Source organism: Aptenodytes patagonicus, chromosome 2 (genome assembly GCF_965638725.1).
Source record: "Aptenodytes patagonicus chromosome 2, bAptPat1.pri.cur, whole genome shotgun sequence".
Lineage (NCBI taxonomy): Eukaryota > Metazoa > Chordata > Aves > Sphenisciformes > Spheniscidae > Aptenodytes > Aptenodytes patagonicus.
Window position 1 is genome coordinate 152,464,377 of NC_134950.1, and position 22,348 is coordinate 152,486,724.

General features: G+C 42.0%; 1 protein-coding gene across 14 annotated transcripts in view; it reads left to right on the top strand.

Moving 5' to 3' along the window:
* The window catches only part of KIAA1217 (KIAA1217 ortholog), a 188,900-nt gene that overhangs the window by 88,597 nt on the left and 77,955 nt on the right, over positions 1-22,348 (top strand). For all 14 annotated transcript variants that reach the window (XM_076331692.1, XM_076331697.1, XM_076331695.1 and 11 more), the window contains one exon: positions 17,794-17,992. In XM_076331692.1, coding sequence (XP_076187807.1) covers positions 17,794-17,992 — 199 coding nt within the window. The remainder of the gene's footprint in view (positions 1-17,793; positions 17,993-22,348) is intronic.

A 22,348-nucleotide genomic window follows, 5' to 3' on the forward strand; every position in this document is an offset into this window, starting at 1 on the left:
GAGAAGGCAGCATTAACTCGCGTGCGGATTGCTGAGGAAGGCAGGTTTTTGCTCAGAGGTAATAAACTGAAATGCTGCTTTCCTGTAGACTCATCTCCCAACATAACAGAGTGACATAAACTGAAGGCTGGGCCATAAGTCATACCGTGCTTGTAAGCTTGTCATGGTGGTTTACTTGTTCCTCAACAATCTAAGACAGTTTCTGTCAAGAGTATTACGATATCTGACAAACACAACAAATGAGAAGAAAACAGACCTGGACAGGGGTCCCTGCCACCCCCGGAGCTGGCAAGTGCAGAACAGTGGGGCTGGGGACAAGGGGCTGATCCCTGCCCATGTCAGCTCATGGAGTGGCACTGCCACCCTCCCAAAGCCTGCTGGGCCTCCAGTGTGTCAGACTCTTTGGGGAGAAATTTTGAAGACTCCAACCTGGACAAGACTTTTTGGTTTAGAGGTGTTTTTAAGAGCAAGCATGTAGCACATGTATGTTTACTATACATGCAGAGGATTCGTCTCTGTTTATATGTCACTGCTGACTAGGGCGTCCTCAGAACGGCTTGCTTCACCCTGAGATTTTCTGCAAAACATGTATTTGCTTCAATGCGATGTCAAGGGGATTGGGCCTTTGCAGGTCCCTGTGCGACTCACAGTCCAGCCTCGCCGCGTGGGTTTCAGCTGGCATTCAGTGATTACCCCAGGCCACGTAGGGTATCTCAGCTCTGAACTTCTGTTTTGGATGGGAGCTGAGAATTGATAAACAGCTTCTGGGAAGCTGTTTGTTGGCATCAAAGGGGGTGGCCTGCTATGCACCACTGCTTTGTGCGGTGTTTTCTCCCCCAAAAGCTGAGCTAGAAACAGCTTTCTCATTGTTGGTGTGTACATATGAAAAGAATACAACAGCCCTGTTTCTGGAAAAGACTTAGGTGCTCATCACTACAAATAAACCTGGTAGGTTATAGGAAGGTCTGTACTGGATTAGACCAAGAATCTGCCTGGCCCCGTATTTTGTCCCCAAGAGGGACCATAGGCAGCTAGTCTAGGCAAGAGTAGTAACAGGATAAGTATGTGTAGGTGTGATCCTTTCCCTGAGTACTCTCCCAGCCTGAAGCTATCTTTAGCTTAGGGATTTCGTGGTTACGGTTTCTGCCTGTATAATAACCCTCAAGAGATGTGTCCTCCAGGTATTTGTTCAGTCTCCCTTTGAACCCATGTAAATTTTTTGCATCCGCAGCTGTGACTTTGGTTTACTGCCCAACCACTGCTTTTCTCTTGTTTTGTTTTGTATTTGCTTCTCTGCTTTAAGTTAATGTCGTGCCCCCTTGTCCTAGTGTTGGAAGTGACAGCAAACATTAGATCGCAATCTGCTCCCACTGGGCCATCTCTGATTTTGTAGGCCTGTCATTTCCCTCAGGTCATCTCTTTTCCAGGCTGAGAAGTGCTGCTGTAATCACTTGTTCCTCACCCAGAAACCATCCTGGACATTGGATTATCATTGTTGCCTTTCTTTGCACTTTTTCCAGTTCGACAGTATCTTTGCTGAGATGAGAGGACCAGAGCTGCAGAAGCTCACTGTTAAGTAGTCCACTCTTAAACCCTTTTTTTAGCATCTGTTGCATATAATGAAATGTGTTGTCCAGGTTCTGATGGAGGACGGTCATATGAAGTTGTACCATTTTATTTAATGGCCAGGATTTCACTCAGCCTGTCTTTCATATATGAGAGACAAGGCCCTTATCCCTGGTTTATCCCAGCATGAACAGGCAAAATGCGGGGGGGGGGGGGGGGGGGGGGGGGCGGGGAGGAAGCAATGTAATATGAAGCATTTGAGTTGAGAGTTTTTAGATTTGAAACTGGAGCAAAATAAGCCTTTTCCCACTTGCATTGCAGGAGGGGTCACAGCTATGTGTGTGGCTTAAGGGATCATCATGCTAGCCAAATAGGAGGTAATATATTGTCACCACCCCACAATCTGTCATTTTCAAGTTGTTCCAGGAACTATTAATAGCAAATAGTTTGTTTTAAAAGATAGTCTAAGAATGATTCTAAAATAGTTCAATTTTATATTATTATTCTTCAATGCATTTCTTTTACAGTAATGTCCTTTTCAGTCTTTTCTGCCAGTGTGTTCTAACACCACCATGAGCAATGTTCTGAAATTTTAATTTTGAGACTCTTTGCAGAGTGTGGCCCTGTTAGGACTGCTTTTACTTCCAGCAGTACAAGGAGAGTGTTTATTTTTAAAAAACAGGAAATTGTTTATAACTTCAATTTTAAAAGCATCATGAAAATATTTCTTTTCACATGATTTTTAAACAAGCTATGTATAATCACCTCCCTTTCCATCTCTATTAGTTTTTTAATTTAATCTAATTTAAATACAAATTATGTTTTGATCCTCAGCCAACATAATTTCAGTGAGGAAAATGACCAACTTTTGTGAATTTTTATTAATTTTATATTTAATATCTCAATGCCATTGTTTTAAAAAACTGATGTTTTCTTTTTGAACTTCTAATTTTTCTATAGGTTCCTATTTTATTAACTACATATGAGTCAGTTTGGTTTTAAATTGTGGTCTGAATTAACATGGAGCCTGAGAAGGAATAGCAGTAATGCATTTTGGCTACCCCAACATCATGGTTTTGTCAGTCAGGACTAATCTAATAGGACATGGTATTCTGACATGTGAGGCTATCGCATGCCGTGTGGAGTCAACCCAGAAAACAGTATTCCAATTGTTGCCCCATTTAAAATTTCAGCCACAGCTTTTGAAATGAAAGTCTTTCTTGGCTAAGAGGTCCATCAGAAATCGGCACTTGTCTCATCAATCTGCAGCCTGGATACAGAGCAAGATATTAACTCACTGTGCAAGAGAAAATTAAATGTATTTTAAAGTATCTATTTGAAAGCTGGGAGTTTTTCCAGTGTGATAACTGTGGGAAAAAATTATCTAGAAAAACTGTCAGACCGAGAATCAGCTGAAACCTGGAAAGTGCTCAAAAGCTTTCAACAAACTTCACTTGCAATTTGCCTGGAGGAAGCAGAACCTGACAAGCGCCCAGTGAGGTTACGCCAGCAGCCAGCCTGTGCCCGCGCTGCAGCGCGCTGGTGTCGCTGCTCCGGTACGTCTGCAACGAAACGAAGACTGACAAATATTTTCACTTGTAGTCTCTCTTGTGCACATCTGTACAAACGATGGGCCTGATTCTTTGTAAGGGCAGGCGCCAGCATCCTCTGTGGTGACCAAGTGGTCGGGGTGGTTGACGCGATCGGTCGCAGCCCCGAAGGGCAGGGTGTGATTACAACCTCCGATTGCAGTAACAGCTGTAGGTGCTCGTGCAGGATTGGCCTGTACATGCAAGGTTGGATTAAGGAAGAATATGGTATTAGGAGGGATTTCTGTAAATGCACAAGGATTTGGGTTTGGGTCGAGGGAGGTGATTCTGCCCCTCTGCTCTGCTCTGGTGAGACCCCACCTGGAGTACTGCATCCAGCTCTGGAGCCCTCAGCATAAGAAAGACACGGACCTGTTGGAGCTGGTCCAGAAGAGGGCCATGAAAATGATCAGGGGGATGGAACACCTCTCCTATGAAGAAAGGCTGAGAGAGTTGGGGTTGTTCAGCCTAGAGAAGAGAAGGCTTTGGGGAGACCTTCTTGCAGCCTATCAGTACTTAAAGGGGGCGTATAAAAAAGATGGCGGCAGACTTTTTAGCAGGGCCTGTTGCGAGAGGACAAGGGGGAATGGCTTTAAACTAAAGGGGGGTAGATTTAGACTAGATCTAAGGAAGAAATTGTTTATGCTGAGGGTGGTGAAACACTGGCAGAGGTTGCCCAGAGAGGTGGTGGATGCCCCATCCCTGGAAACATTCAAGGTCAGGTTGGACGGGGCTCTGAGCAACCTGATCTAGTTGAAGATGTCTCTGCCCACGGCAGGGGGGTTGGACTAGATGACCTTTAGAGGTCCCTTCCAACCGAAACTATTCTGTGATTCTATAAGTCACTGAGGAGGATGAAGCTTTATGGCTCACGGGCTGCAGGCACCTTCTCTGGGTGTCCTGGCCAGGGCGCCTGGCTGCTCTGGTCCAGGTGAATAAGAAGCAGAGGATGACTGGGCTCCTCGCTGGCCAACCTGTGCCTAAAATTAGCTGGCATTGAAAGGCCTCTGCAGAAATGACTGATTCTGCCAACATTTACATTTTATTTGCCTTCAGAGGGATTAGGACTAAAATTACACAACCTCTTAAGGATTGGCACGGGGACGGTCTTAAACAATCATGGAATATTCTGAATATTATTTGTTAGCCCCCCAACCCCAAGTTTTAGCAGGCACAGATTTTAGTGTCTGATTAGTTTGCTGCCACCTTCTATGGAAATGCTGTTACTGATTATAATAGTAACACCTGGATCTTTTGTAGCATTTCTTGCAGGTGTTTCTCAAAGCCTATTAAAAAGAGAGTCAGGGCCATAGTTACAATTTTACACATAGGAAAACCTTTGCAGAGAGAGGGATAGTGACTTGGTTGCTGTCACCCAATGGCAGAAATAACTCTCTATACATGTGTATGCAATTTACTGTAAGACTTACACAGAAAAATACAAATGCTAAAGGTAGACTTACATATTATATTCATGGTAATTAATTGTTATTTACTATTTATGAGCTAGAAATTAAAATAGGCATGTTAAATCAGGCAGAAGATGTGTGAACAGCTGTAGATTTTATAAGAGAAGTCTGTGATTTGTTAGCAGTGGCACTGCCCTCTCGGAGTCCTTAGGGCATGATTCAAGCCTAATGAAGTCAGCAGGATCTTCAGTTTAATTCATGGGAGAGGAACTCCCTGGGAACTGCATTTCAAGTTAAGACTGAGTATAGCTTTAATGTATTCAGTCATCTTAATGAAATTTTCCCTATCTTGTCTTTTTACAGTGTATGCAAAGCAACCAACATGCAAAAAGGTCATGTAAATATTTGCTGTCATGGTCAGATATATTAACATGGGCTGTCAGGTCTATACGAAAAACAGCCTGAAACAACTAGTTCCAATTATTGAATTGAAACACAGATCCTGGGAAATTAAAATATTCTAAGGTAACAGTAGTTTTTCTGTCCAACTTTTCTAGACTTTATCTTCTTTCATATTTCTTCAAATTATAGCTGAAGTTTTTGGACTTGGAAAGAAAAAAAAAAAACACAACACCTCTTACCTGAAATATTTTGCATCAAAAGAACAAAAGAAGGTAAACAATCATATCGACATATCATAGTGCTGGGAGTTTTTTCTGTTTCATTTATTGTCCTTACATGATTTGTGAAAGACAGCTATATGGAAGAGTGAAATATGGGCCTTCCCAAGCTAGCACTCGTGCACTCAATTATTGTTTACTTAACACATTCTTCCTCCTATAAGAGAACATCTTCTGTATACCTGAAAAAAAATGATTCCAAGAAGCAAGGTCTTATTTAGTACATACTGTTTCAACAGAAGCACATTCTGTCTGCCCCTAAAAAGCTGTATAAGCAGTATATTTTAGATGCTGTGTCACACTGGAGCTGAATTTGTCTCTGTTGCAACAGGCTGTATCAGCATGGATCCAATGGGTTCATCGCAGTGACGCTGGGGTAGATCTGCAGTGTGCTAAATAAAACCACTAGCTGTGCAAGTCTGTATCTGCCACTGCTATATCTGTTAAATGTTTTTTGAATGCAATCTTTATTATTTATTTGCAGTGCAGTAATACTAAAGGACCCCAACTAAAGATGGGACCTCACCATGTTTGGTAATACACATAGTGAGACAATACTGCTATTGCAGGACCTTGCAACATGAATAAACCAGAATGAAAAGTAGTGAAGATAAAGAGAGAGGTAGAGTAATTAGGGTCCAAACTGATCAACTGAATAAAGCTATGTCAAGGTGGCAGTGGCTTTCCTCTTCACCACAAATCATGCCTGCACAGAAGGTGCAATGTCTTTGTCCTGGTCTACCACCACTTCTTATTCTGATTTAGCAGCAGCAATTTGGGCTTTCAGCATTTGGTGTCTGCTGGAAGAGGGATTTGGCAGCTGGAATAGCTTGTACAGGCCAAACTACCCTTCAGAGGAAAGGTAGGAGGCCAGATGGAGCTGTCCCGTGGGTCATATCTGGCACAGGAGCTATCACTTGGACAAATTTGATCTAATTTTCACGTTAGCTAAAATTTGTAAGTCTACCTCTAATACAGTAAGTCACACAAACACCAGACCCTTCCATTTGCACAAGGGCATGCAAAGAAAAAAGTGTATTGCAATTCCATGCATCACAAGATGTGCAAGATTTTGGCCAAACAGAGAAGCATAGTACTAGCCTGTCCCTCAGCACGGTGTATTTAGGATTTGCTGCCAGTGCTGACAGCAAGGTCCCTGAATGAGGACAGCTCTTGGATTTAGTCATTGCTCCCAATACTGTTTATATCTTTAGGTAGTGATTCTAATGCATAGTTACTATGCTGGGCCTGAGTTCAGGTTTCTGTTCCCAAAGGGAAATACTGTCATCTCTGTAGTATCATGTAAGGCTGTCTCTTGTTTTTGTTCTCATTCTCTCTCACTCTCCCTTTTGCATTTTTGGCTATAGAGTAGCCCGATTCAAACAGGATAAGAGGATAATCACTGCATCAGAGGCTTGTTGATAGCCTGCTGATTAGGGTGCTCTCAGGATATTAGAGGCAATGGTCTGAGCAACTCTCAAGATGGGAGCCCTTCTGGATAAATTTTTAGCTACTCAACTGTTTCATAAAAGACAAGCACTTTGTACCATTGCTTCTACCCAATTACCTTCTGTGATGAATAGACCAGCTGTGGGGATCAGGGCAGAGCAGTGGATATTGTTTATCTTGGCTTTAACAAGACCTTTCATGTCTCTCATAGCATCCTTGTAGCCACACAGGGGAGATAGGGGTGGCCTTCAAGGTGAGTAGGGCTTAATTTTGCAGACGACACCAAGTTGGGCGGGAGTGTTGATCTGCTCGAGGGTAGGAAGGCTCTGCAGAGGGACCTGGACAGGCTGGATCGATGGGCCCAGGCCAACTGTATGAGATTCAACAAGGCCAAGTGCCGGGTCCTGCACTTGGGCCACAACAACCCCATGCAACGCTACAAGCTTGGGGAAGAGTGGCTGGAAAGCTGCCTGTTGGAAAAGGACCTGGGAGTGTTGGTTGACAGCCGGCTGACCATGAGCCGGCAGTGTGCCCAGGTGGCCAAGAAGGCCAATGGCATCCTGGCCTGTATCAGAAATAGTGTGGCCAGCAGGAGTAGGGAAGTGATCGTGCCCCTGTACTTGGCACTGGTGAGGCCGCACCTCGAATACTGTGTTGAGTTCTGGGCCCCTCACTACAAGAAGGACGTTGAGGTGCTGGAGCGTGTCCAGAGAAGGGCAACGAGGCTGGTGAGGGGTCTGGAGAACAAGTCCTATGAGGAGTGGCTGAGGGAACTGGGGTTGTTTAGCCTGGAGAAAGGAGGCTGAGGGGAGACCTCATCGCTCTCTACAACTCCCTGAAAGGAGGTTGTAGCGAGGTGGGTGTCGGTCTCTTCTCCCAAGTAACTAGCGATAGGACGAGAGGAGATGGCCTCAAGTTGCGGCAGGGGAGGTTTAGATTGGATGTGAGGAAAAATGTCTTTACTGAAAGAGTGGTGAAACATTGGAACAGGCTGCCCAGGGAAGTGTTTGAGTCCCCATCCCTGGAGGTATTTAAAAGACGTGTAGATGAGGTGCTTAAGGACATGGTTTAGAGGGCATGGTGGTGTTGGGTTGACGGTTGGACTCGATGATCTTAGAGGTCTTTTCCAGCCTTAATGATTCTATGATTCTATGATTCTAATGCTTTAAAGTCTAACTGGCAGCTGGTTTTCAGTGGTCTTCCTCAGGGGTAGACTCTGGGGCCAGTACTTTCTAACATCAACAACTTGGCTGTGGGGATGGAATGAAACCATCAGCAGGGTCAGGTCTGACACTAAGTTCGGGAGAGCTTTTAAATATGCTGGAGGGTCAGCCAGCCACTCACTGGGACCCCAGTGAGCCAGAGGAATGGGCTAGCAGGAACTTCATGAAGCTCCACAGAGGCAAATGAAGTCTTTCAGCAGGGACAGAATAGCCCTGTGCGACGACATAGACAGGGACAGACTGGCTTGGGAGCAGCTTTGCAGAAAGGACTTAGGGTCTGACAACAAGCAGGTCGAGGAAAGTGATTATTCCCCTCTTCACAGCATTTGTGAGGTTGCACATGGAGTATTATGACCAGTTTTTATTCCCCTGGTACAAAAGAGAGAATGACAAGCTGGAGAGAACCCAGCAAATGACCTCTTGATGTTCTTCTCCTTAACCATGCTAACTAAGCTCATGGGTCCAAGATCCTGTTTAATGTAGGTCTTAACGACTTAATAAGAAATCAAGCTGCTTGTTAGAGCCCATGTAGGTGGATTTCTGGTGTGATGCTGTAACCAGCTGTGCTCTTACATGCTGATGGCTCAACCCCTAAACTTGCTACTGACAGTAGTGAACTCTTTAGAAATGAAATAACTTCAGAAGTGTTGAAGAGAGTTCCTACAGTAAATACAGAAAATTTGGTAGATGCAGCAAAACTACCAAGTCATGTATGGCCTACGTGACTTTAATACTCCATGACTTTGGAGTATTAAAATGGTGACATTCTGCCCTTGAATGCATCAGTTCTACGTGGGTTAGTACTAAGAATCAGGGTTTATGAAAATAGTCACCACTCAAGTAATGTGTGTTTGACACAGCTGATTTATATAGGAAGGAAATGCAATTGGGTAGGATCTCTCTCTCTCTCTCTCTCTTTGTGTTTATTCAAGAGGAAGAACGCGTATTCCAAGAAACTTAATTGATGTTTTCTTGTTTTTTTTGCTATTGCTCCTTTAAAAGTTGCTAACAAAAATGTCCCTATGTAAAATACTTGCTTACAGTGTCCATAAATGCTTAACATGTCTACATAGTCTTTGACAGACACATCCTCTGAAGTTGTACTAGCCAGCTTACTACCTTTAGCTGGGAGCTGGCTGGCCATGGCTTACTGGCTTCTTCAGAGGTCGGGGACTCAGCTTCTGGTGGGCAAAAGCCATGCAGCTGCGAGAGCCTGCGTAGGCATGTCCTGCGCCTGTTCATGTGTAGTTCTCTGATTTTACTGTGCTAAATTGGTGAATGTGAACTGGTGTAAATGCAGCATGGCAGAGCCTATGTGCCCTCTGAAAAATAGCTCTGGTACACATTAAATTTCTAGTTCATCTCACTGAGTTGTTCAGTTTTCTTTTTTTTATGTTTTGTCATTAAGTATAATAGGATTTTTGTGTTCTTCCAAGTTTACTGGCATTGTTTTGTCGGTTAGGGATATGAAAAAGTCATGTTGCCGGTCAGTTGGGCTATTCTGGCAAGAGCAAGGGTATAGATGCAATTATTGTCCAAAAGTCATCCTGCCAGAACATTGTTTTCCACCTGGGGAACTGGGTTAAACTGAAATGTTCCCTCAAACTCTCTAGATGATAGAAGTAACTGTCTACACTTGATGGACTCACTGTCATAGGTATATGGACAAAATTGTCTTTTGGCAATAGGCTATTTCACAGGTTTTATCTGCAGTCGGGTAGGACAAATACCAGTTTTTCTTTAGCTAAAAAAAGTTGTCCATTTTCTTTTTGGTTTTTGCTTTTTCTTCTTAGCCAGCTAAATGTATCTGTTTGTAGAAAAGTGCTAGTATTTGACTGACAGTAAAAATCTTCATTTCTCATAACACTTTGTAGAATTTTTATGTGACTACTGAATTTTCCATGTGTTTTTTCATTAGGTAACATATCTATTGCAGAATTACAGCTTTCACTGTAAGCAGCAGAAAAGGATGAAATAGCAGTAAGAAGTAGTACTGGACTAAATTAAACAGTTCCTGTTTTTATTGAAATTATTATCAAACAACTTAATACCTTGAGCAAAACTCTTCAGGCTATTCTGGAAGAAAATTATATAAAATAAGTAATTGTTTTTATTTCATTAAAAGATCTACTTTTTGATTCTCTTAGTACTTGAAGACAGCTAAGGATATTTATAGACATTTTCTGAATGTGGAGGACAGATTATCAGCAGGGAGTAGCTAATGAAAACTAGTACGAGACCTTCAGGCTAGAAATACCACAAGGATCATGGCAATGACGTCAGAGTAGTTGAAAATGTGTGTGGTGAAATAGGAGAGACAAGTCTTGAGGGTGTGGAAAGTAAGAAAGAACTGCATATTGAGGAATTTCTTCCACACTGCAAGAGATGTTACTGTAATAAACTTGTGTCTGCATAACTTTTCCAGAATTTGGTGATAAGGACACCAACTATGTGTTATCTCTGTTTATCTGATAGCTGGGGGTGGTAGGGAGAACAATACGGGCCTATGACATCCTTACAGTCTTATATATTACAATTTTGTCAAATAAAAGTCAAAGAAAAATTGGAAGGATCTTGGCATTCTGGTAAAAAAAAACATTAAAAAATTGTAAACCGGATTTTGAGGAAACCCTTGGCAGTTTTTATTGTGATCCTTTCTGGATTGTCCTGAAGCGTCCCAATAAAAATAGCTATCATCAAGATTTTAAAAGTTATCCTTAGTTTTTAAAACTGTTGCAAGTCTCAGCTAATGAGTCAACATAAATATGAAGAAAAAACAAGGGTGCATTTTCTCACTTTTGCTTGTGGCATTCCTGCTGACTTCAGTGTGAGGGAAAGTGCAGGCAGAGCTGGTGACTCAATGGACATACGGTGGAAAATCAAGCTAAACCAGCATGAAAAGGCAAAGACCGCCCATCATCTCAAAAAGATATGGTTGGGTAAAGAGTGAAACAAATCTAATGACAACTTTACCAACCTCTAACTCAACATTGTGTTATTTAATTTACTTTACAAAACATAGCTCAGCTTGATTTCTGGCAGTTCTCACTGCTTTTCCTCACCATGTACTCCATATTTTTTCACCTTAAGATAAAGCTTTCTTTGTTAGCTTATCTAATTTTCCATTCCTTATATATCCTGTACTAATTCCTAATATTTTAATATAGTTTTTTGATATTATTATTCACCCAACAAGATCTGGAGGCCTCCTGTACGTATTTTCCCCGTTTTAGTTATACCTAGCTTTGCACCTTTGATTTAAAGAAATTCCAGAGCTCCCAATGCATCCAAGTTTTGATTGCTGTAGTCCAATCAGCTTTACTAATTACTTGAAATTTTCAAATTGGAAACAAAATTTGCAGAGGATACATAGAGTGGCTGGGTCAGAAGAGAGTAGCAGTGCCTTGGTCACACCCGTGATTTCTGGTGCTGGGGGAAGGTTTCAATGCTCTAGCACCCAAGCACCCAACATCAGCCAAATACAGATATTATCATCAGTTAATACTTCTCTTCAGACAGGAGCCCATGGATTATGGTGTTGCTAAATGTCAGTAAGATTTTTCAGTGCAGAAATTTGCAAGATGTCTTGCCTACACAGAGGGTGTCCTGTAGCTTCACCGGAAACTCATGAACTTCAGTTTAAGCTTTGACTGTATTTTATTTCATAACACTGAGGAGTTATTTAACTCCTCTGCCTCAGTTTTCTCTTCTTCATTATGAGAAGAGAATTATGAGAGGATTGTGTGAGTACCAGTATTTTTCCATTTAAAATTCATTGTGTGAGAGAATTAACTGATATTTGTAAAGGTCACAGAAGATGACTCAATCATGTTTGTTAACTTATTCTTGATTTATCAGGTATTTAACTTTTCTTTGCTGTTTTGTGCTTCATGTTTTTCTCTCTTAAATAACTGGTTTGTAAGGATAATTCTTGTTCTGTAAATTAAAGCGAGTTGTGATTAAAGCTCTTCTAAGCATCTAAGCTGCCCAGCACTGAGATCATTGTTAGCAGTATAACCATGATAACGTGGTGCTTAGTCAGGGTTAGGTCAGCACTGTGTATTAGATGCAGGTGCTGAGAGAGGTGAGCTGGGTGGTGTCATGCTGCCTGCATAACATTAGCTTTTGCCATAAGGAGTAGACCTGTACCAGTTGTAACTAAGGAGTTATGATCTTACCGGTATGGGTACCATGCTGAGTCATTTTGGTTATGCAGCTCCTTGCTCTAAAGCCAGCCTGGACCCCATGAGTTCAGGTATGGGTCACCATTACGCTATGTGGGCACGTCCTCAGCTGCCAAGTGAGTTTTACAGCCCAGCAGCAGTATCTGAGCCAAGCACCTTGCCGTGCATCTGGTGCGTCTGTGTGAGCTGCAGCACAGGCAGTCCTCGAAGCTGTGCTAGCTGGACTAAAGGTGCAGGATGGCTGCGCCGGGCACCTTCTAAACCCAGCGCTGATGGGTTCAGCTTGTGCCGGAGGCACTGCCTACGTAAATCAGGTTAAAAGCACATCTTTCATTGCACTGTGTTGTGTTTCACGTAGACCAGCCCTGAGAGAAATGATGAAATATTTTGCAAGTCCTTCTGTCACTGACCCTTGGTAAAGGGGGAGCAGAAAGTCTTTTGTTTTTGAAAGAGCTCTGTATGCAGGGAAGGAAGGGGCGATCACACGGTGTGTTCACATGATCATCATCAGATCTGGGTTTTATGCTCGTAAACCTTTCTTTGAACATGTCCTTTCACCTCTCAAGTGTTTAATTTCCCCTAGTATAAAACATACCTTTCTGTTGACAGGAATGTTGTGAAGCAATTTGTAGAGGTTTAAGTTTCTAAGGCCTGGCTTACATGTAAATGGTTTCTGCTATGGCCTGTGTTTAATGCCATGGCCTGTTGCCCATAGGGTGAAGAACGATCAGAAATTCCAGAGGTATTTCTGAAGCTAAGTTATACCAGCATGACGAAGGGGAAAGCTTAACATGGCAGTTTGCCTTGTAGCTGTAGGAAAGCCCAGGGCTGGAAGTATCTAGGAGCACCTAGAAGTGGTAGCCACAGTGTTGTCTGACTTGGACTTTCAGAACAGTTGCATGGCGTAGTTTCCTCATTCACACTGATCTTCATGCCTGTCTTCCTAGAGTAGCAGGGCATTTCACAGTCCTGTTTCTTTTGTGTTTTATAAAACCCAGCACAATCTTCATGTTTCAGGTAAATACATTGTAACAGAAGCATAAGTGCAAGAGGGACTTCAGGCTACGTGGAGACATTAACATCCATTGTGTTTAACTTTCTTTCCAGTAGCTTTGCTGACATATGTGCTGTGCCCTAACAAAAGCCGTGCCTGAGTTATATTCTATTTCTTCTTGCTTTAATTCTCCATGGAAGTAATTTTTTAGCTGAAGGTAAAACAAACCTCAGAGCTCCAGCAGCTTCCATGAAGTTGGGCCTGTGGGTATTGCCGGTGTTCAGAATTTCAGCCCAGCAATGTGTGGGAGAAAAATTATGTCAGTGACTTAAAATAATGGATTTTGAGTCTCTTTATCGTGTCATGCTGAAGCTGGATTTTTAGAAGTGAGCAGTTAGTTTTGTCAAATAGGTAATGCCCTAAAGCATTGCTATATCATGATATGGATCAGACAACTCAAGAAGAAAGGCAGTAGTTTTTTTTGAGGGCATGTGATTTAAGGGAGAGTAAGGAAAAAAGAATTTATTATGCCTTTGAAAATGTCTTTTACCCCTACAGTAAGACTGTGGCCAAAACATTTCAGAGTTGTATGTTAAAGCTGTATATTTTAAGGCATGGTCTTTTTGGATAACATGCATATTTGCTTTGAAAATCCAAGACCCAAAGATAACTGTAATTTTGTTTTGGATCAATATTTTGTGGGAGTATTGGAGGACGGGCAGAGTCAAGACTGTTCTGAAATGATTTAGACTTGTGCATAAGGAAGATTTTTCAGCTCTACCATTTCTTTTTTGTTAACGGTTTCAGTAGCTCAATATTCAGCATATTTTTAGTGGCCTGAAATGCAAAAACAGCATTTTCTGCATTCTGCACTCACTTTTAAACTGGGCAGAAAAGAGAGTCACACACACCTGTGAAGCTGATACGCAAAGTCTGTATTCTTAGCGAAACAATAATGTTTTGCCATTTAATCCAAGAAAGTTTCAAATGCCAAAATATAGAAGGTTCCTTATGTTCTTCCTAAGAACTGAAAGCTATCATCAAAAATGAATATGTTTATGCACATCTTGGAACAGTGAAATAAATACAATCATTAAAAACATCTGTACTTAATTTTTTTTACAAATATAGTTAGTTTCTGAATTCTAAAGAATGCTTAGCTGCACAGAATATTTGAATGAGCACTAAAAAGCCAATTTTACCTAGAAGAACATAAAGAAATAAATGATGTCTCAAATTAAAATAATAAAAAATGAAACATAGTTTAATAGCCCATTAAATATTGGCATTAAAAATAAAATTCTTAGGAAAATTCTCCTCAGTCTTTGAAAGAAAACTAGTGACTTTTCAGTCTGAAACAATTTTTCCACTGAAAGGAAAATGGAAGTTTGTAGTAGGATTCATAAAGGGTTTGATTACAATCTTAATGAAAGAAAAAGTATCAACTCTTGATAATAGTAGGAAAATGATGTTAACAGCTCCATTTTATAAAAGCAGCCTAATATTAAATAATGGTTGGGTAATGTTGAGTAGTCTGTTTAGTATTCAGAAAAATTAACATCTTCCTTCCCTAGGTGCAAGCACAATTGTCTACCCACTGATTGTAAGAACATCTGCCTATGTTGTATGTTCATTCCTCTATAGCAATTACGGACAATATAGGGACAAAAATACTAAAGACTAAGGGGAAAGAGGGCTCATCTTAGATTAAAATGCCTTCTCTTCTTTTCATTAAATGCCTTTGTATTCTAGGACCTTAGCTTTTCCCGTTGCTTTTGCTCAGTGTTTGTATCTCAGGACTATAAACTGCCCATCCCATTGCTGATGACTTTCAAGTGATAATCACTGAGTTACCATCTAAGTTTTGTGATTTGCTGAGATTTGCTGATGACTGATGGTAACGGCATTGAGGACCTTCTGTTCCCAACCCTCCTGTTTATATTGTCCATGGGAGAACAACATACGGTGCATCTACACTGCAATTACTATGGTGAATTCAGTTTGTGTAAAGTAGAATCATAGAATAGTTTGTTTTAGCCTACCTGTGTTGGTTATTGGTAGATGCAAAGGCATGGCAGCACAGAATCTGCTCAGGCCCCAAAGCCTGCCTGAAAATGCAATAAAGACTGTAGCAGTTAGTTCAGCCTAAATGCTGTCCTACCATTATGTCACTAGCAGCATCCAAACTGGGAGGTGTAAACCTGCCCTGATTGTATGTCTACATGAGCAGCAGTGAATTCAGCATAGATGTTTCTGTAATCACTGATTCTTGAGCAGATCTGATATTGTATTCCTTTTCCAAATACTTTCCAATGGCTAGATAGCTTTTGAGCCATTTACAGAGCATTTAGCTGTGGCAGTGCCTCTCAGAGAGCTGGTGGAAATACAAACTTCAGTGGTATTTTTTTTCTTTCTTTTCTGCATTTTTTTTCTCTTCCATCTCATTCTGGGCTGCTAAATGTCTGCAAAGTGGATGCACCAATATATCTTGGGAGCCACCCAGCTAGAAAGCAGCTTGGCAGAAAAGGATCTGGGGGTCCTGGTGGACACCAAGTTGAACACGAGCCAGCAATGTGCCCCTGTGGCAAAGAAGGCCAATGGTATCCTGGGCTGCATTAGACAAAGTATTGCCAGCAGGTCAAGGGAGATGATCCTTCCCCTCTACTCGGCACTGGTGAGGCCACACCTGAAGTGCTGCGTCCAGTTCTGGGCTCCTCAGTACAAGAGAGACATGGACATACTGGAGAGAGTCCAACAAAGGGCCACAGGATGATTAACTCGGTTGGAGCATCTCTCCTATGAGGAAAGGCTGAGAGAGCTGGGACTGCTCAGCCTGGAGAAGAGAAGGCTCAGGGGGGCATCTCATCAATGTATAAAAGTACCTGAAGGGAGGGTGCAAAGAAGACGGAGCCAGGCTCTTTTCGGTGATGCTCAGTGAAGGGACCAGGGGCAATGGGCACCAACTGAAATGTGTGAGATTCCCCCTGAACATCAGGAAACAAGTTTTCAAGTTTTCACTGTGAGGGGGACCAAGCACTGGCAGAGGTTGCCCAGAGAGGTTGTGGAGTCTCCCTCCTTGGAGATATTCAAAAGCTGTCTGGACACCATCCTGGGCAACTGGCTGTAGGTGTCCCTGCTTGAGTGGGAGGGTTGGAGTAGATGACCTCCAGAAGTGCCTCAAACATTCTGTGATCTGCCATTTTAGTATCTGTTGACACCACTGCAGAAGCTATGCCTGCTCCATCTCTTGCAGATAGCAAGAGAGTAAGGGTGTTTCTTCCGGGCACAATGCAGTGTTGTACAGAGACACCTGAGATGGCTCAGAAAGAGCACAGTGTGCTGTCATCAATCCATGCCCAGGCAGGATATCTGTGCCTTGGGTAGGGACTGAATATGTAGGCTCAGCTGGGCTTACCAGTTCCTGTTTCCTCTGTATCCAAAGTAGTTTGGCTGAGCATTTGCTTCTGCATCTACTCTCTAGTGCTGTGGAACCCAGGAAGTTTCGTAGTTTGGCTGCAATCCTGTGGCAGCCTGTTTCCTGCTGTGCAGATCCTAATAAGCCTTCCCACCTCGGAGATGCTCATGAGAAGACCTTTTGGTGGTCTTTAGGATCCAGGCCCAGCATAGTCAGAGCTAATCAACCCTGTCAAGTCCAGTCTGATTTCTGCTGTTGATTGAGATGGCATTTCTCAGTGCTTCAGTCCTTGGAGGGCTTTGTAGCTTGGGATGGCGTGGGACTGGGCTCTAGCAAAGCTAATGAGTCACACTCATTGTGCAGTAGCGGCCAGTGGAGTACAGGCACCCGCTGGTTATGCGGGAGTCAGCATAGCCCTGGCAGGGCCATTACAGGCATCGTGGAAGAAGTACTTAGTATCCCTTCACTGAGTCCTTAGTCTATATTATCCGTGTTTTTTTCCATTATCGAGCATCTCACAGCCTCCCATTCCCTGAAAATAGAGAGTTAGCTATATCAGAACGGTGTCTTGAGTGAATAAGAATTTCCATAATTTGTAATTCAGCATCTAAGATTACTCATGTTTCTCCCCGAGTGCTAAGGATGACTATTAACACTCCTGTGAAACTGAAAGGATCCGAAATTGCTCTTGTTTTTGTGTGAGACCTCAGTTTTACTCCTGCTAGGAGTTTCACCTAGGGCTTTATACTATATAATGCCAGCAAATTGAATTGTGAACGTAAAATTACTAGTGCTAAAATGGAAATCTGTTTTTGGGGGATTTTGTCGGGTAAGTGTGAGGCTAAAATGCAAAATTTATGTTTAAGGAAAACTGGGTGATATAAAAGGATAAAGTTGTTCCTCAGCTGCTTTAAAAAAAAGTACCTTGTGATTTACCAACACCTTCCACTGCAGAGCAGAGTTGGCGTGTTTGGGATTTTCTGTTATCCTTCTTAAGGTAAACTTCTGATTTATCTAACTGAAGAACAGTGAAAATAGGCTTCTCAGCAAAGTGCAGTACTGGAGCAAGCATATTTATCAGGGCACAACCATATCACTGTTCCATGCTCTATTCCAACAGCGTGTTGAAAAGGAAAATGTTGTATGTGCTTTATGATTAAGGCACGTGAGTTGATTTTTCTCTACTCATTATGGGCTTGGTCTGTGTTCCCCATGGACTTTGAAGCCCAGATCATTTCTGTGCCACTTAAATATATGTAACTTGCTATTATATTTTGCTTGTAGGTGTTTTATATCTTCAGTATGGAGATGAAACAAAGCAGTTGAGAATGCCAAATGAAATCACAAGCACAGACACAATTCGTGCCCTTTTTGTAAGTGCCTTCCCCCAGCAGCTGACGATGAAAATGCTGGAATCGCCCAGTGTGGCCATTTACATCAAGGATGAGAGCAGAAACATATACTATGAATTGTGTGATGTGAGGTAAGTAAACATGGAATTACAGCTGTTGGGTTTGGTTGGGGTTTTTTTTGTAGTACACTTACAGAATAAAAAGGTGTGGAGTTGCTAAGTATCTGACAGATGGTGGCCTAGCACATAAAGGCATGTTCAGTGGTATCTGAGTAATATGGGAGGTTTGGTCTGACACTGCCTTCAGCTGTAGGTGCAATATCTGTTGCACAAGCCATTGATAAATGGCATACCTTGTTCAAATATTCATATAATACATGCAGGTTCACATATTTAATATTTTATTGAATTTTAACTGAGACATAAATATTTAAAATACGGAACACAAAATAAACATTTACAGAAAAACTGTTATTTTCTTTGCTGGCAGAGCAAAGCCTGATCCTTGTGAGCCTGAAGTTACAAATATGAACGTCACCGATGTCCTCACAACAGTGCCAATTATTCATCATCTAACACTGCTAAAGATCTGTGGCACTGGTGACCGCTGCTGCAGCAGCCCCACCACCTTCCTATTTTATGTCAGGATGCAGCAACTGATGCAGTCACTTCCCTTCACTAATCCAGAGCTTGGTCAATAAATGATCTGACTAACATCTGGGTGCATCTTTCTATCCTTTATTTTGTGGGAGTGCAGCTGCTTAATTAACCATGTTCCTTCAGTCCTAATCTGCTGTTCGAGCAGAAGGACCAGGTTCTCAGGGTCCCTAGAAAGTCCCAAATCATGTAGCAACAAAGCTCTGAGGCACACCTCAGACATGTTACACTCCATAAAACTGTGCAAGGAAATACGGTGAGCCTTTGCGCCATCCTTTTCATAGTAGTTACATGATAAAAAGGATGAACAGAGGAGCATAAGAAGATGAAGGAGAAGGCAGAGAATGTGTTTCCTCTCTGCCAGTCTACCACTAGTGCAGGAAAATGATGTGAAAGTTAGAGAAGTGTACTGTCCGCTGCTGCCTTGCTTCTTCTGGAGATCCTGTGCTTCTCCATATCATGTTGTAGTGAAAAGACCAAGTTGGAGCTTTTCTTGTCTTGCCACTTCCAGTTCCCCCATTCCTCTTCTTAGTCTTTGAACAGCACTGCACTCCATTTTCTCTCCTCTGTCTTGCTCTCCTCAGGCTGTCTACCCAGTGTCTTGTCATTAGCCAGCCTCTTGGATTTCAGTTTCTGTTTTTTTTATCTTCCTTGCTTTGCAGACTCCCACACCCCTGTTTGGCCACTGTAATGCCTATGTTAAGACCCATCTGATTTTTTGCATCATCATTCATCATGTGCTCAAGTTTCTTATACATCAAACAGTCTATTCACAAGATTGGATCAACTGATTAAATCAAGATACAGGTTACTATGTCTTTGTTGCCAAGCGCATTATTGCCATCATCTGGTCCATCGGCTCCTTCTCTCTCACTTTATCCCTCCATCTTCCCTTGAGTTTCAGACTAACAGTTTATGACTTCATCTCCTCCCTGCCCCTGAGAATGTGATTATCTTAATACCACTCCACCTTTTTTTCCCTTGCTCCCATTGCAGGCGTCACTCTGCCAACCTCAGGCCTGGCTCAGTCCCAACATCTGCTTCCTCTGTTCCTATGCCTGTATTGTAGAGCATTTCTAGAGGAAATCCCATGACCCAGCTGACTTCCTCCATAACAAAATTCCCTCCTTCAGTTCTTCCACCCTTCTCACTAAGGAAACCTCAGCAGTTCCAGCTTAATGGAGTCCAAAGCATGCACTACCAGCTGCATTTTCACCGCTTTTGAATAATTTATGCAACAGTTTCTACATTTCTGTTCCTTACTCTTCAGATCTTGCCAGTGTCTTCTCTCAGAGAACAGATGAAAAAAAGTATCATTTTTCTCTCCTTTGCTTGCCATGTCTTCCTTCAATTCTCTTCTTGCTTCCTTGTCTTAAACATGGGTGTTTTAGTCAACTCTTCAAGCTCTCCACCTCCCTCAGAGGCTGTCTCATGTTCCTCTGTGCCTTGCATCCCTTGCTTTGTCTGTTAACTTGCTACTCTATTAAAGTGCCTGCTCTTACGTTGCTAACATGTTTTTCTGCCTCCCAACAAAACTGTCCCTGAACACAACATACTTCCCACCCCATCACCTTTCTTTCTTGCACTGAGCAGTCACTACAACTGTTGGCTGGAGTTTTACTCTGTCCTAGACCCATTTCCAACCTGTCTGGGGTTTTATTCTTCTAATTCCAACTTGTCTTTTGTTCCCTGCTGTTCCATTGCAATTGTCAAAGTCAACAAATGGCCAGCTTTTGTGAACACCCTTTTTCTCTCAGATCTCTTATGTACTTTTAATGTTTTGTTCTTGAAACTTTGATCTCCCTTTGTTTCAATGGCTGTTCTTTCCTGATTTCTTCCTGTCTCTCTCCTCTCCTTTCAGGTATCATTTGAGAGGTTCTCTTCTCAAACATTGATTTTCTGTTGTGTTTTTTCAGGGCTTTGTCCTCCTTCCTTTTCGTTGTCTGTACATATCTCCGTCATCCCTGTGGATTAGTTGAATTATCATAGCTACCTGGGTGACTCTCCCATTTATTTTTCTGTCTCTCCTTTAGGATGGGATTCATCTGACCAAATGGAGATTTTTACATCCACATTTTGAGCTGGTTGTGATTAATCCTATAAAATTGTCTGATAAATTATACATGCCAGAGAACCTAGCTGTTGATGTCTTCCCTGTGAATGTCTGTAGTTGGATGACATGAATCCTACCTCTTCCGTCTAGACTAAAATCTTGATCTTCTCTTTTAATATAGTCTCACAGACCATTAGTTTCAGCCTAGCTTATGTTATCCTTCATTATGCCATCACACTCCTCCCCCTTTTCTTTCTTTCTTTTTTTTTTTTTTTTAACCACTGGGGACAAAGCACTATCTTCTACTTAAGCCCATAACCTGGTCCTTTTCTTAAAGTGGTTCAGGGCTCTACATCCAGTGTAGATTTCAGATTTTTTCTGCATAACATCCCTATGATGCAGCCTTTCCTTTCCCACCACGTAGTGAAAAAACATTCAGCAAATTCGTCAGCTTTTTAATAGCAACTGCTGTAATGGTCTTTTCTCGGCAGTTGGCACAGGTAATATCTTGTTCGCTCTTACCCATTCAAATGAAGCAACAAAGATCATTCTCCTAGTTTGACAAGCAGACTGCTTCACATGCATTTTTTTCATTTGTCCTCTGGCTGTATCTTTTCCATTTCATTAAATATAAACTACTTGTCTTCATTATGAGGGCTCCTCCAAGCCCACTTCAATGCTACTTTTAATTTCTTGTTCAGTACCAAGTGCCATCTGCTTCCACTTGGTGAATAATGCCAACTTTCATTCTACATGTCTTTAATTTTCAAACAAGTGCCTTCACGCTCTCTCTCAGGCAGCCCTCTAATGGGCGTGGAAGGCGTCCTCCGCAGACATCCGCAAAGCCACTGTGTTGGTCTCCTTCCAGTCCCACCTTCCCGCTCTCGCTGTTGCACTGCCTACTCAGAGCATGCCCGTGGTCCCAGGATCTGTTTATTGCTCCTCTGGCTGGAGAGACTATGGTCTTCTCGTTTCTTTTTGTTCCCTTATCTTTCTGCAGCTATCCTGTTGTCTGTTGTGTTTTCTATTCACCTTGTAGGCTGGTGAAGAGGTTGTATTCCTGGGGTGTTTATACAGCACACACAGATCAATGAGGCCTTTGAACATGCCAAGAGCATCTGGGAACTACAGTAATGCAAATAGTAATAACAAAAGTACAGTAATATATACCTGTTATCACTAATGTTTATCTTAGAATAGCAACATGAGGTGAAATAGAATTCACTTCAGAGATCAAATGCCTAGTATTTTGGTGCTTTGCCTTGCAGCAATGTTTTACTTTAAAAAGTGTCATGTTTCTACAAGAAGTATTTACAGAGAATGCTTTTAAAACAAACTCCACTTAGCTGAGGTACCACCTCATAGCCATCAGACAGAAAAGACAGCAGATAAAATTTATTTAAATGAATAATATACCGTTTCTTGAACTGAAGATGAGAGCGCTTGCTTTGTATCGAAAAGAACATATTTCCAAGTCTGAGGCAGAAAATGGTAACTGAGACTCCCAGTGCAAGTCTCAAAGTGAAAGGGTCACATTTGCAAGATGGAAAACAGTTTATGTTACCATAAATAATTGAAGAACTTGAACTTGCCGCAAGGTAGCTATTTTCCTATGCAGTCTACAAGTAAACACTCATAAATACTAAACTTCTCATCAGCCCCGCAGTTCTTAAACAGAAGGCACTGATCTGTCTCTTAAGCTGTGGGGTTTCTTTAATAACTACTTGACATCTACAACAGCAGCACAAGTTCTGACTAGCTACCCATTCAAAGCAATC